We start from the raw sequence: 15194 nt of genomic DNA on the forward strand, positions 1-15194 counted from the left end.
CTGTGATACAATTCAATTTTTAATTAAATTTGTACTGATCACCAATTCTCATAAGTTAGTTTCTTTCAGACCTTACTTAATGCTATACATGAAAAACCACTGCATTACTTTGTATTTGTTGGATAAAACTTCAACACAAAGCAAAAAAGTTGGTTGGTAGTACCTTTTTTAAATGTCATAAAATCTTAAAAGTACCCAATGATGATCCAGAGTATGTACTTAGACTCACTGTATACTTTCAGTTAAAGGACCCAGACTTAGTGAAGATACACAGACACATTTTTTAAATGTAGATTTAAACATTATAGATTTTTAACTTGTAGCTCTCTACCAGTGGAACAGATTTAAGAAATAAAGTTATAGTTTATTATCCTATGCACATGCATGCTAAGTCGCTTCAGTCGTGTCCGACTCATTGTCACCCTGTGGACTGTAGCCTGCCAGAATCCTCTGTCCATGGGATTCTTCAGCAAGACTACTTGAGTGGGTTGCCATGCTCTCCTCCAGGGGATCTTCCCGACCCAGGGATCGAATCTGCATCTCCTGCTGCTCCTGCCTTGCAGATGGATTCTTTACCACTGGGCCACTGGGGAAGCCTGTTATTGTCCTATATATAACCACAAATCTTAATATTTCTTTATTAAAATGCACATCTAATTACAGACATACACAAAGTCATAGTCATAGATATTTACAGACATATCTAGATGCAGATAAAGATATAAAGACATACAGTATTTCAAATGCTATTTGAACCAGCTTTAACATATAACTGGTACCCTCAATTAAGGGGGTTGAATAAAATCTTTGATATGTGTTCATTTTATATTGTTCTGAAAGTCATAAATTTATCTTTTGTAAATTGTACTATGTAAGTGGTAAGAAAATCAGTTGCTTTACCTTCAAGCCTTCTGGTCCTGGTTCACCGGCATACCCCTTTGGACCTGGTTTTCCCTTAGAAGGGAACAGGGGAAAAAAAGATATGTTTAATCCTTCTTCTTTCAGAAAGTTTGCTAATTTATGAAATTCAGACGATCCTATGAGATGAAACACTTCAAAATTACTTGATGAATGCATTTTATCAAACTTAGCCATTCATTCTACCGTGTCTGTCTACTTGCCATGCACTGTTTTAGGAACTGAGGATTGAGGAATGCAGTAAATATACTTACCTTTAGGGCTTCCCTGATAGCTCAGTTGGTAAAGAATCTGCCTGCAATGCAGGAGACTCCTGTTTGAGTCCTGGGTCAGGAAGATCCGCTGGAGAAGGGATAGGCTACCACTCCAGTATTCCTGGGCTTCCCTGGGGGCTCAGCTGGTAAAGAATCTGCCCACAGTATGGGAGACCTGACTTCAATCCCTGGATTGGGAAGATCACTGGAGAAGGGAAAGGCTACCCACTCCAGTATTCTGGCCTGGAGAATTCCATGGACTGTACAGTCCATGGAGTCACAAAGAGTGGAACACGACTGAGTGGCTTTCACTTTCACTTTTATAGAGCTTACATTCTATGGAGGATGACATAATTTTAAAAAAATAAGTAAAATACATGGTATACTAGGTAGTGGCAAACTTGAAGAACATCAAATTTAAGCAGGACAGGAGATATAAACTGTTGTGGCACTTTCTTTAAAATTTTGGTAAGACTAACAAAAAAGACCCCAATGAGAAGGTGGCAATAGAGTTAAGACTTTTTAAAAGGGAAAAGTTATATGGATACTTGGGGGAAGAGCATTCTAAGCAGAGGCAAAGAGCAGTATAAAGGCCCTGAGGCAAGAATGTAGCTGGAGAGCATAAGAGAGGAGATCAATAAGAAGATGAGGGATGAAAAGGGAATAGGGGAGAGGAAGCCAGGTCATGAGGGCCTGGAGATTATAGTAAGGGCTTTGGTTTTAACTAAGCAAGACAGGAAGCCTTAGCAAGCTTTGGAGAAGTGCCAGGATCTGTGATTTCACAGGATCACTCTGATGTCAGAGCAGAAGCAGGGAGTCCAAAGAGGAGTCATCTGCAATAATCCATGTGAGAGATGACAGTGGCATAAGCAGGATGGTAACAGAGGAGGTGGGCTTCCCTTGTGGCTGGTTCAGTGGTAAAGAATCCACCTCCCAATGCAGGAGATGCAGGTTTGATCCCTGAGTTGGGAATATTCCCTGGAGAAGAAAATAGCAACCCACTCCAGTATTCTTGCATGGGAAATTCCTTGAACAGAGGAGACTGGTGGGCTATGTTCCATTGGGTTGCAAAAGAGTCTACATGACTTAGTGCCTGAAACAACATCAGAGGAGGCTGTGGAAAGTGGTAAGATTCTGTATATAGTTTGAAAGTAGAGCTTCCAGGAATTGTGGGCAGGTCATGTGCAGAATGTGAGAGAAAGAGTCAAGAATGAATTCAAGAAAGAGTTCATTCATTTTTAATCTGTGTAAAGGACAAATGAAACGAGGTAGACAGTGGGAGAACAAGTTTGAAGGGTAAATTAAAGGCTCAGTTTTGGACATTTCCATTTGATAGTTTTCTTAGACCTCTAAGGGGAGGGATCTTGTGGTAGTTAATACAAGTACGGAGTTTAAGGGTAGAAGGTTCTGATCTAAATGTATAATTTTGGAAATCACTAGCATTTGATGGCATTTAAATCCATAAGAATGGACCAGTTCATCCAGGCAGTAAGTGTATAAAGAAAAGAGAAGTCTACAAATCAATCCAAAGGGCACCCTAAAATTTAGAAGAGATGCGTGGTCATGAGGGAGGTAAGAAATATGGAATATTAGAATCAATGAACTGAAATTTCTATTGGGACTGTTGGATTGGGCCACAAGAGAGAATGCAACAGAAAAAAAGGAGGTGATGGTTGGGGAATGAAAAGTTTAAAATTAAAAATTAAGAGGTTTCTGTAACTGGAATGATAAGGTCAAGGGTTTGTCCATAGCAGTAAGTAGCTGAAGGATATAAGAGGATGAGATCCTTGGAGGAGAGAAAGCCAATATCCTGGAGTAATCTATAGGACGTGGTTTCTAATATCAAATAACTGATGTCTGATTACACAAGATTTGATTAAGGAGATCATTATATCTCAACCAGTGATGAACATCATACATTATGATCTTCTCAAGAAAAAATGAGAGGTATTTCCTGCGAGACTAATAATGACTTAAAATATATGTGTTGTACACACCTTAATTATTTTATGATACTGTAAACTTTCATCATGTATCCCCAAATTCTTAAAAAATTCATTTTTAGAACATGAAAACAAGTAATTCATATATTACCACACAATATTATCTGAAAAAATAGTTGGCCAGGAAATATCTTATTTGCCTTCCATAAATTTACTAACAAACTCAGAAAATAGAAATTTCCAAAGTATCACTAAATAGTTAATGTATTTAGGTTCGTATGACATTTTGAGAAACTTGATAAATAACTTGCACAAATTACTAAGACCATGAGACTGGATGAACTGAAGGAATAAGTAAATATACAGTAGGTGTAATATCATTTAAAATATCCCTGGGAATTTTCAGTTGTAGGGCTTCCCTGGTAGCTCAGTTGGTAAAGAATACTGCAATGTAGGAGACTGGGGTTCAATCCCTGGGTTAGGAAGATCCCTGGAGAAGAAAACAGCAACCCACTCCAATATTCTTGCCGGGGAAATCCCATGGACAGAAGAGCCTGATGGGCTCTGGTCCATGGTGTCACAAATATGTAGTAGGCATGATATAATTTAAAATATCCTTGGAAAATTTTAGTTACAATACTATTTTATTTGAGGGGGTTGTATGGCTATAGACCATGGAGACCACTTCATAAACCACTATAGTTTGTTTTCATCTTATGCCCTTTGCTATAAACAAACTTTGGTGTTATTAAAAAACACAAAACCATTGTTTTAAGAGAAGCATTCTTTGAAAATTATTTATGTGGTACCTACTCTTGGCCCCAGTTCTCCAAAGGATCCGGTTGGTCCTTCTTCTCCCTTAACAAAGATCAGAACATGTCATGACCTCATGAGATGGGTATTTAAAAATGTAAACCCTTATTCCATTTATTCTGAAGTCTGAAGCTCTTTCTGAAATGTAATAAAAATAATTCTGTGATTTTCTTATATTTTAGAACTATGTCACCCCATAACATTTAAATTTTTTGTCTGATGACCCCATATCAAATTAAGAAGGATATGTACTTTTGGATTAGTTTTAAATTGGTAGATGATATAAGATAAACATAGAAAATTGAGAGTAGATAAGAGTGAAAGTGATTAGGGCATTGGAAAAATCAGCATTAGGAATCACTGAGATTGTGAAATGAGGACAAACTTGACTTTCTTGGACTCTATATCTCTGATATAAATAGATGGATTTCAGTACAAATTGTTTTATTAAAAATTATTGGTACAGAATCTGTTTGCTCTCGGCACATTCTGATTCTTAATTATTCAACAAATGTTTTTGAGTCTCAGTTCTTTCTTAAGCCTTAGAGATAAAGATATATCAGATCCTATACAAATGGAGCTCAATGTTTAGAGTTTCCTTATATTTAATTTGCAGATCCAACATTTTTGAGATCAAATCAGCTACAATGTCATAAAATATAAAATTTTGTGCATTCTTCTAAGGATTAAATATTGTATGGGTAGACAAAACAGAGAAACATAAAACAAATAATTTTTATACTTTATTCTATAAGAAAATTAAAATAATAAATATATTGATTCTATTTAACATATTTGCTAAACATACTGATTTTTTAAATCTTAAACAGTTCATATTTACCACATCTGAACACTTACAGACCTCTTAAATGATATATTTATTTAAAAACATTTTACTCAGTCCATAATTCAATTAAAAATAATTTATGGGTTGGAAATATAAAATAGACACAAATGGTAAATGTAAATTCTAGTCCATATGAGGGAGATTATGGTCTCAGATTCTTCAGCCATTTTGTAGAGACCACTTCATAAATCACTTAGTGAATTCAGAACATTAAAATGATTCCAAATTCCATCCCATAACTGCCAATACAAAACGGTAACTTGAAATCCTCAATGGCAAAAAATTGTCCATCTAATGCAGTTTTCTTTGAGCCAAAACTAAAGTCCCATAAAAAATAAAATAGAAAAATCTGAATTTAAAGAATTGCTGACTGGATATTTATTTTCTCCATACCTGAGTTCCTTTGAGACCAGGAGGTCCAGAAGGCCCTCTGTTTCCAATGAATCCCTGTAAAAGTAATACAAGGACACAAAGTAACATTTTTAGCTCTGTTAATACTTTTTCATTAGGCATTAGTCTCAGATGTGTAATAATATTTGATACCAATCATTTCTCATTGGGAAATTATCAAAATGATTTAGAGGATAGATAAGCAAAACACTGCATGTCATCCAAAAACTTGGAAAACATCTGATAAACTTTTTTTTAAACAATATGTTAATATTCATATAATCTGCTCAGTATGTCAACTCTTCAACCAGACCATTTTTCATAAAATGTACTAGAATTAAAGCAATAGGCCTAATTGTTAATCTGATACTTGTACAGTAAATACTGATGGATAATAGAGTGTCCACAAAGTCTGAAAACAGATGGAGAAGATATGTAGTGTTTTAACATCTGTTTAGAGACTAGCAAAGTCTGGAGCACGTTATTTATATGAAATGTTCTTCAACTTACTTCCTTTCTTGATACAAGCTAGTAAAAAAGAGAGAACAACTTACGGAAGAAAGTAACTATCTGAACACAATCATCAATTTTAAGATTAAAATACATCTTTTGTTCATCTAAATGCATGCTATTAAAAGTCAAATGCTCTTTGAATAACAATTCATCCAGTAACTAAAACAAAAATCTTCCTATTTTGGCAAACATTATATATCTTTTATTTAACATGGCAACATTTTTCTTGTTTTGTTCTGTTCCTCTAACTAGGCAATAAGCCAGAGCTTTAAGTAACTCTTTTTTAAAAGCTACATTTTGTATTATTGCTTTTAGTAAGCTTATAACCATTAAAGGTTTAGTCTTATTTTTAGCTGTAACAATAACTATGCCAAATAGTAGATCTACCTACATGACTGGTTTTTGGTTTGGAATGGAGCAGAGTGATAGACTGCATGAGAATCTTTCCTTCATGATATATCCTGGCTTATAATTGCTGTGTTCTAAACACAATCAAAAAATGAAAAACTGTTCAAGCTTAAAAGTCTGTAATATATTATCACAGACTTATTTTGTACATAAGCACTATTTAAGAAACTACATGAGTTTAGGCAATAACCTAGCTGTTTTGCTCAGCTTTCTTATTTTTAATAGCAAGAGATGGATTATTGAAATGAACATATACTGTTCTATATATTCATCTTTTTTTCAGGCAAAAGCATCCCAATTTTGCTTAATGAAGCAGTCTGTCCTCATGTAGTTTGAGGGGAGGTGTCTGTACCCTTGACTAAATTTAAGGATGGATATGCGACAAGGACCTAAATCAGCATAATCCACATGCCTAGAAACAGTGGTTGGTTCAGTAATGAGCCAGAAACCCAAGTTAGCCCAACTAAAGAAATTTTTGGCTTACAGTGGAACAACTGGGAAGACAGAATAGCATTAAGGATGATGTAAACCTAAACAGAAGGAAACCAAGAAGGGGAGAGAATCTGAGAATGAAACCAGTGAATAAATGAAGTGATTGGGTTTTAGGATATCTTTGGGGGTCTGGGTATAGCTGTGTTTGAATTCCTAAATTTCTCATATACAATCATATTTTAGTTGAGTTTTCTTTATTTACAATAAAAAAATCCTGACTGATACTGTGACTTCTAACTCTTAATATCTAAAATGGTCTTCTAGAACTCTAAGGTTTTAATGTTCAGACTAAAGGTCAGAATGTTGTGATATTTATTTATTTATTTATTTATTTTTTCTTTTTTTATTTTTATTTTTTAAATTTTAAAATCTTTAATTCTTACATGCATTCCCAAACATGAACCCCCCTCCCACCTCCCTCCCCATAACATCTTTCTGGGTCATCCCCATGCACCAGCCCCAAGCATGCTGCATCCTGCGTCAGACATAGACTGGCGATTCAATTCACATGATAGTATACATGTTAGAATGTCATTCTCCCAAATCATCCCACCCTCTCCCTCCCCCTCTGAGTCCAAAAGTCCGTTATACACATCTGTGTCTCTTTCCCTGTCTTGCATACAGGGTCGTCATTGCCATCTTCCTAAATTCCATATATATGTGTTAGTATACTGTATTGGTGTTTTTCTTTCTGGCTTACTTCACTCTGTATAATCGGCTCCAGTTTCATCCATCTCAACAGAACTGATTCAAATGAATTCTTTTTAACGGCTGAGTAATACTCCATTGTGTATATGTACCACAGCTTTCTTATCCATTCATCTGCTGATGGACATCTAGGTTGTTTCCATGTCCTGGCTATTATAAACAGTGCTGCGATGAACATTGGGGTACATGTGTCTCTTTCAATTCTGGTTTCCTCGGTGTGTATGCCCAGAAGTGGGATTGCTGGGTCATAAGGTAGTTCTATTTGCAATTTTTTAAGGAATCTCCACACTGTTCTCCATAGTGGCTGTACTAGTTTGCATTCCCACCAACAGTGTAGGAGGGTTCCCTTTTCTCCACACCCTCTCCAGCATTTATTGCTTGCAGATTTTTGGATCGCAGCCATTCTGACTGGTGTGAAGTGGTACCTCATTGTGGTTTTGATTTGCATTTCTCTAATAATGAGTGATGTTGAGCATCTTTTCATGTGTTTGTTAGCCATCCGTATGTCTTCTTTGGAGAAATGTCTATTTAGTTCTTTGGCCCATTTTTTGATTGGGTCGTTTATTTTTCTGGAGTTGAGCTGCAGAAGTTGCTTGTATATTTTTGAGATTAGTTGTTTGTCAGTTGCTTCATTTGCTATTATTTTCTCCCATTCAGAAGGCTGTCTTTTCACCTTGCTTATATTTTCCTTTGTTGTGCAGAAGCTTTTAATTTTAATTAGGTCCCATTTGTTTGTTTTGCTTTTATTTCCAGAATTCTGGGAGGTGAATCATAGAGGATCCTGCTGTGATTTATGTCTGAGAGTGTTTTGCCTATGTTCTCCTCTAGGAGTTTTATAGTTTCTGATCTTACATTTAGATCTTTAATCCATTTTGAGTTTATTTTTGTGTGCGGTGTTAGAAAGTGATCCAGTTTCATTCTTTTACAAGTGGTTGACCAGTTTTCCCAGCACCACTTGTTAAAGAGATTGTCTTTACTCCATTGTATATTCTTGCCTCCTTTGTCAAAGATAAGGTGTCCATATGTGTGTGGATTTATCTCTGGGCTTTCTATTTTGTTCCATTGATCTATATGTCTGTCTTTGTGCCAGTACCATACTGTCTTGATGACTGTGGCTTTGTAGTAGAGCCTGAAGTCAGGCAAGTTGATTCCTCCAGTTCCATTCTTCTTTCTCAAGAATGCTTTGGCTATTCGAGGTTTTTTGTATTTCCATACAAATCTTGAAATTATTTGTTCTAGTTATTCCATCACAGGATAGCTAATGTTTAGTTATTTATTCATATGTTCATTTTTTCAACAGACATTTTATTAATTTTCTACTATGTGCAAGGTCTAATAAAAAGCGTAATAGTAGTCTTGAACCATACAAATATGAATAATATAGAGTCTTTATTCTCAATGAATTAATAATTTACTATGGGAGAAGGCAATTTAAAATAAAAACTAGAGTAAGAGTTGTAATGGAATAGAAGTATTAGCAAAGTGGAAAAGGGGACTTAGATGAAGGAGAAAAAACTATTTTGGGAGGATCATAAATTTTTTAGGATGTGCAAACAACTTTGTATTGAATTACGATTGGTTAATAAAAACATGTATCTAAAAATAAGTTCACACCAAAAACTTACCAACAAGTGTGCGGTCTCAAAAGGCATTGATGAAGATACATTTTACGTTAGAGAATATATTTAAAAAACTTAGCTCCAAACCCAGAAGAGGGGCTAAGTGATCCAAGAGAACTCAATTTTGCTATTCTCTCACTGCAGCTATTTAGCCTGTGAAAGTGGCACCCCTGATGAAAACCTCCCAAAACACCCTTTCAGGGAGGCAAATAAGCCCAGGTTCCTTTTTCCTTCCTCTTCCAAGATTAATTTATAATCTTAAAGGAATAAAAGTTGAGTTAAAGGGGAATTAGTTACAGACTGTTTATAGGAAACACCTCTAAAACATAAAAATGAGGAAAATTAAATTTAAAAAATAGGAGGATTTATGCAAAGCAATTTACCAGCCACAAAATAGCTGAAGTAGGTGGCTCAGATGGTAAAGAATCTGCCTGCAATGCAAGAGATGGGGGTTCATCCCTGGGTTGGGAAGATCCCCTGGAAAAGGAAATGGTAACCCATCATAGTATTCTTGCTGAAGAATTCCTTAGACAGAGGTGCCTGGTGGGCTACAGTCCATGGGGTCACAAAGAGTCAGACATAGCTGAATGACTAACACATTGAACTCCAGAGCTAACAGATTTTAGGGTAAAACATTATTAGCATTAAGAGGGTCATTTGATAATGATCAAAGCCTATGTTCATTAGGAAGAGAAAAACCAGAAAATTTTTATGCATTGAGGAACACAACTTCTAAATATATACAATAAAACTGATAAAGATGAATTGAGAAATCCACTACTAGGGAAATTTTAACAGGTCTCTTCCAGAAATTAAGTTACTGAAGTATGTATGTAGTTTGATTTCCTTTATATTGATTTCTAAAACAACCAAATAAATATTATGAGTATAAACATAGATGGTGACAGGGAGAGAACAAAGCCTCACCCATCAGTAGACAGTCGGATTAAAGATTTACTGAGCATGCCCTGCCCACCAGAGGAGGACCCAGTTTTCCTCACAGCCAGGCTCTCCAATCAGAAAGCTTGCATAAGCCTCTTATTCTCATTCATCAGAGGGCAGACGGAAGAAGCAAAAACTATAATCCCACAGTCTCCAGAATGAAAACCACAATCACAGAAAGCTAACCAATAACCATGTGATAATCACACAGATCACAGCCTTGTATAACTCAATGAAGGTACAAGGCACGCTGTGCAGAGCCACCCAAGACAGATGGGTCATGGTGAAGAGTTCTGACCAAATATGGTCTACTGGAGGAAGGAATGCCAAAGTACTGCAGCATTCTTGCCTGGAGAACCCCGCAAACAGCATGAAAAGGAAAAAAGATATAACACTGGAAGATGAGACCCCCACCCATTCCCCGCCCCCACCTCAGGTGGATAGGTGTCCAACAGGCTACTAGGGAAGACAGGAGAAATAGTTCCAGAAAGAATGAAGAGGCTGAGCCAAAGTGTAAATAACACTAAGATGTGGATGTGTCTGGTAGTGAAAGTAAAGTCCCATTCTGTAAAGAACAGTATCACATAGGAACCTGGAATGTTAGATCTATGAATCAAGGTAAATTGGATAAGGTCAAACAGGAGATGGCAAAAGTGAACAACATCTTAGGAATCTGTCAACTAAAATGGACAGGAATGGACAAATTTAATTCAGATGACCTTTATATCTACTACCGTGGGCAAGAATCCCTAGAAGAAATTGAATAGCCCTCATGGTCAATAAAACAAAGTTCATAATGCAGGACTTGGGTACAACCTCAAAAACAACAGAATGATCTCGTTTCACTTCCAAGGCAAATCATGTAACATCACAGTAATCTAAGACTATGCCCTAACCACTAATGCTGAAGAAGCTGAACGGTTCTATGAAGACCTACCTGATCTTCTAGAACTAACACCAAAAAAAGATGTCCTTTTCATTATAGGGGACTAGAATGAAAAAGTAGGAAGTCAAGAGATACCAGGAGTGACAAGCAAGTTCGGCTTTGGAGTGCAAAATGAAGCAGGGCAAAGGCTAACAGAGTTTTGCCAAGAGGATACACCGGTCATAGCAAACACTCTCTTCCAATAATAAAAGAGTCAACTCCACATATGGACATCACCAGGTGGTCAACACCAAAATCAGATTGACTATATTCTTGGCATCTGAAGATGGAGAAGCTCTATTCATCCACCAAAAGCAAGACCTGGAGCTGACTGTGACTGTGCTCAGATCATCAGCTCCTCATTGCAAAATTAAAGCTTAAATTGAAGAAAGAAGGGAAAATCACTAGGCCATTCAGGTATTGCTGTTGTTGTTGCTCAGTCACCAAGTCATATGAAACTCTCTGCAACCACATTGACTGCAGGACACCAGGCCCCCCCATCCCCTTAACATCTCCCAGAGGTTGTCCAAGTTCCTGTCCACTGAATCAGTCATACCATCCACCCATCTCATCCTCTGTAGCCCTCTTCTCCTTCTGCCTTCAATATTTCCCAGCATCAGGGGCTTTTCCAATAAGTCAGCTCTTTCCATCAGCTGGCCAAAGTATTAGAGCTTCAGCTTCAGCATCAGTCCTTCCAATGAGTATTCAGGGTTGATTTCCTTTAGAATTGTCTGGTTTGATCTCCTTGCTGTCCAAGGGACTCTCAAGAGTCTTTTCTAGCACCACAGTACAAAAGCATCAATTCTTTGGTGTTCTGTCTTCGTTATGGTCCAACTCTCATAACCATACATGACTACATGCCTACATTCGGGTATGACCTAAATCAAATCCCTTATATAGTGGAGGTGACAAATAGATTAAAGGGATTAGATCTGGATGGAATGCCTTGAAGAACTATGGACAGAGATTTGTAACATTTGGGTACACAGATAGTGGTGACCAAAACCATCCTCAAGAAAAAGTAATGGAAGAATGCAAAGTGGCCATCTGAGGAGGCCTTACAGATAGGTGAGAAAAGAGGAGAAGCAAAACAAGAAAGGAAGAATATACCCAACTGAATGTAGAGTCAGAGAACAGCAAGAAGAGATAAAAAAAATCTTAAGTGAACAATGCAAAGAAATAGAGGAAAACATTACAATGGGAAAGACTAGCAATCTCTTCATGAAAATTGCATATTTTCATGCAAAGATGGGCACAATAAAGGACAGAATCAACAAGGACCTAACAGAAGCAGAAGAGATTAAGAAGAAGTGGCAAGAATACACAGATAACTACATGAAAAAGGTGTTAATGACCCAGATAACCATGGTGGTGTGCCTAGAACCAGACATCCTGGAGTATGCACTCAAGTGGGCCTTAGGAAGCAAAGGTAGTGAACAAAGCTAGCGGAGGTGATGGAATTCCTGCTGAACTATTTCAAATGCTAAAAGATGATGCTGTGAAAGTGCTGCACTCAATATGCCAACAATTTTGGAAAGGGCAGCAGTATCCATAGGACTGGAAAAGGTCAGTTTTCATTCCAACCCCAAAGAAAGTCAATGCCAAAGAATGTTCAAACTACCACACAATTGCACTCATCTCACATGCTAGCAAAGTCATGCTCAAAATTCTCCAAGCCAGGCTTCAATAGTATGTGAACTAAGAACTTGCAAATGTACAAACTGAATTTTTAAAAAGCAGAGGAATCAGAGATCAAATTGCCGACATAAGTTGGATCATAGAAAAAGCAAGGGAATTCCAAAAAATTATCTACTTCTGCATCACTGACTATGTGACAAATAAAAAGGATCACACGAGACTAATACCAGTAACAAACTGGATAACCTAGAAGAAACAGGTAAAATTCCTAGAAATACACAACCTACCAAAACTGAATCATAAAGAAAGAGAAAATCTTAACATAACTATAATTAGTAAGGAGACTGAATCATTCATCCAAAACCTCCCAGGAAATAACAAAACCTAGGATGGTTTCCCTGGAGAAGTCTACCACACATTTAAAAAAGAATTAATGTAAATCCTTCTGAAACTCTTCCAGAAAAGTTGAAGAGGGAATATTTTCAAAGTCATTTTATGAGGCCAGAGTTACCCTGATACCAAATCAAATAAAGATATTACTAGAACATAAAATTAGTGGCCAATATCTTTAATGAAAATAGATGTGAAAGTCCTTGAAAAAAACTAGCAATTGTGGGGTAGTCCAAGATGGCACCTCCTTCCATGGACATACCAAATCTACAACTACCTATAGAACAATTACCACTGAAAAAGAACTAGCTACACAGCACCCCCGCCCCCTCCACAACAAAGGATAAAAAAAGCCTCACTGAGATAAGTAGGAGAGGTAGACATATGGTTTCATCAAAAATTTCACCTCCAATAAGCAACCCCCTTAAGGGAGAGATCTCATGGTTTGGGGCTACTCCCTGAGATACAAGGGGTTTATACCAAACCTCAATAGCTGCACTAAAAAAATAAGGGTCCCCAAAATCTGGCTTTCAAAACTCAATGGGGCTTAATCCAAGGGAACTGGGGGCTACGGAATCTGATATACTCCTTTTGAAGGACTCATGCATGGTCTCACACTTTCTGGGACTCACTGCAAAAGCAGTAGTTAGAGAAGTTCATGGGCCACGTGTGAAGGAGACTGATTTACTAATCTTAAAGTGACTGCTAGTGAGGCAGGTATGAGCTGGGACTTTGGGACCGAGGTGATGATGAGCACCATTTTTGAAATTTCCCTACACCTGGAATGTTAGGCCCATGAATCACAGTAAACTGGAAGTGGTCAAACAGGAGATGGCAAGAGTGAACATTTTAGGAATCAGGGAACTAAAATGGACTGGAATGGGTGAATTTAATTCAGATGACCATTATATCTACTAATTGGGCACAAATCCCTTAGAAGAAATGGAGTAGCCCTCATGGTCAACAAAAGAAAGTTCATAATGCAGGACTTGGGTACAATCTCAAAAATGACAGAATGACCTTGGTTCACTTCCAAGGCAAATCATTCAACATCACAGTAATCTAAGACTATGCCCCAACCACCAATGCTGAAGAAGCTGAAGTTGAATGGTTCTATGAAGACCTACAAAACTTTCTAGAACTAACACCCAAAAAGATGTCCTTTTCCTTACAGGGGACTGGAATGCAAAAGTAAGAAGTCAAGAGATACCTGAAGTAACAAGCAAGTTTGGTTTTGGAGTACAAAATGAAGCAGGGTAAAGGCTAATAAAGTTTTGCCAAGACAACGCACTGGTCATAGCAAACACTCTCTTCCAACAATACAAGAGAAGACTCTATACATGGATGTCATCAGATGGTGAATACTGAAATCAGATTGATTATATTCTTTTCAGTCAAAGATGGAGAAGCTCTACACTGTCAGCAAAAACAAGACTGGGAGCTGACTGTGGCTCAGATCATGAACTCCTTATTGCCAAATATAGACTTATATTGAAGAAAGTAGGGAAAACCACTAGACCATGCAGGTAAGACCTAAATCAAATCCCTTACGATTATGCAGTGGAAGTGACAAACAGATTCAAGGGATTAGATCTGATAGACAGAATGCCTGAAGAAGTATGGACGGAGATTTATGACATTGTATAGGAGGAAGTGATCAAGACCATCTGCAAGAAAAAGAAAAAGAAATGGAAAAAGGCAAAATGGTTGTCTGAGGAGGTCTTACAAACAGCTACAAAAAGAAAAGAAGCAAAAGGCAAAGGAGAAAAGATATACCCATTTGAATGCAGAGTTCGAAAGAATAGCAAGGAGAGATAACAAGGCCTTCCTCAGTGATCAATGTAAAGAAATAGAAGAAAATAACAGAATGGGAAACGGTAGAGATCTCTTCAAGAAAATCAGAGATACCAAGGGACTATTTCATGCAAAGATGGGCTCAATAAAGGACAGAAATGGTATGGACCTACCACAAGCAGAAGCTATTAAGAGGTGGCAAGAATACACAACAGAACTATACAAAAAAGATCTTCATGACCCAGATAACTACGATGGTGTGATCACTCACCTAGAACCAGATATGCTGGAATGTGAATTCAAGTGGGCCTTAGGAACGATTACTACGAACAAAGCCATTGGAGGTGATGAATTCCAGTTGAGCAATTTTAAATCCTAAAAGGTGATGCTGTAAAAGTGCTGCATTCAACATGCCAGCAAATTTGGACAACTCAGCAGTGGCCACAGGACTGGAAAGGGTCTAACCCCAAAGAAAGGCAATGCCAAAGAACATTCAAACTACTGCACAATTGCACTCTTCTCACAGGCTAGCAAAGTAATGCTAAATTTCTCCAAGACAGGCTTCATCAGTACGTGAACTGTGAACTTCCAGATGTTCAA

General features: G+C 37.3%; 1 protein-coding gene across 5 annotated transcripts in view; it reads right to left on the minus strand.

The window, feature by feature from the left end:
* COL24A1 (collagen type XXIV alpha 1 chain) overlaps positions 1–15194 on the minus strand; it is a 393929-nt gene that overhangs the window by 197943 nt on the left and 180792 nt on the right. For all 5 annotated transcript variants that reach the window (XM_060400630.1, XM_004002153.6, XM_060400613.1 and 2 more), the window contains 3 exons: positions 5169–5222; positions 3929–3973; positions 901–954 (listed from right to left, as the gene is read on the minus strand). In XM_060400630.1, the coding sequence (XP_060256613.1) occupies positions 901–954; positions 3929–3973; positions 5169–5222 (153 nt within the window). The remainder of the gene's footprint in view (positions 1–900; positions 955–3928; positions 3974–5168; positions 5223–15194) is intronic.

This window comes from Ovis aries, chromosome 1 (assembly GCF_016772045.2).
Source record: "Ovis aries strain OAR_USU_Benz2616 breed Rambouillet chromosome 1, ARS-UI_Ramb_v3.0, whole genome shotgun sequence".
Lineage (NCBI taxonomy): Eukaryota > Metazoa > Chordata > Mammalia > Artiodactyla > Bovidae > Ovis > Ovis aries.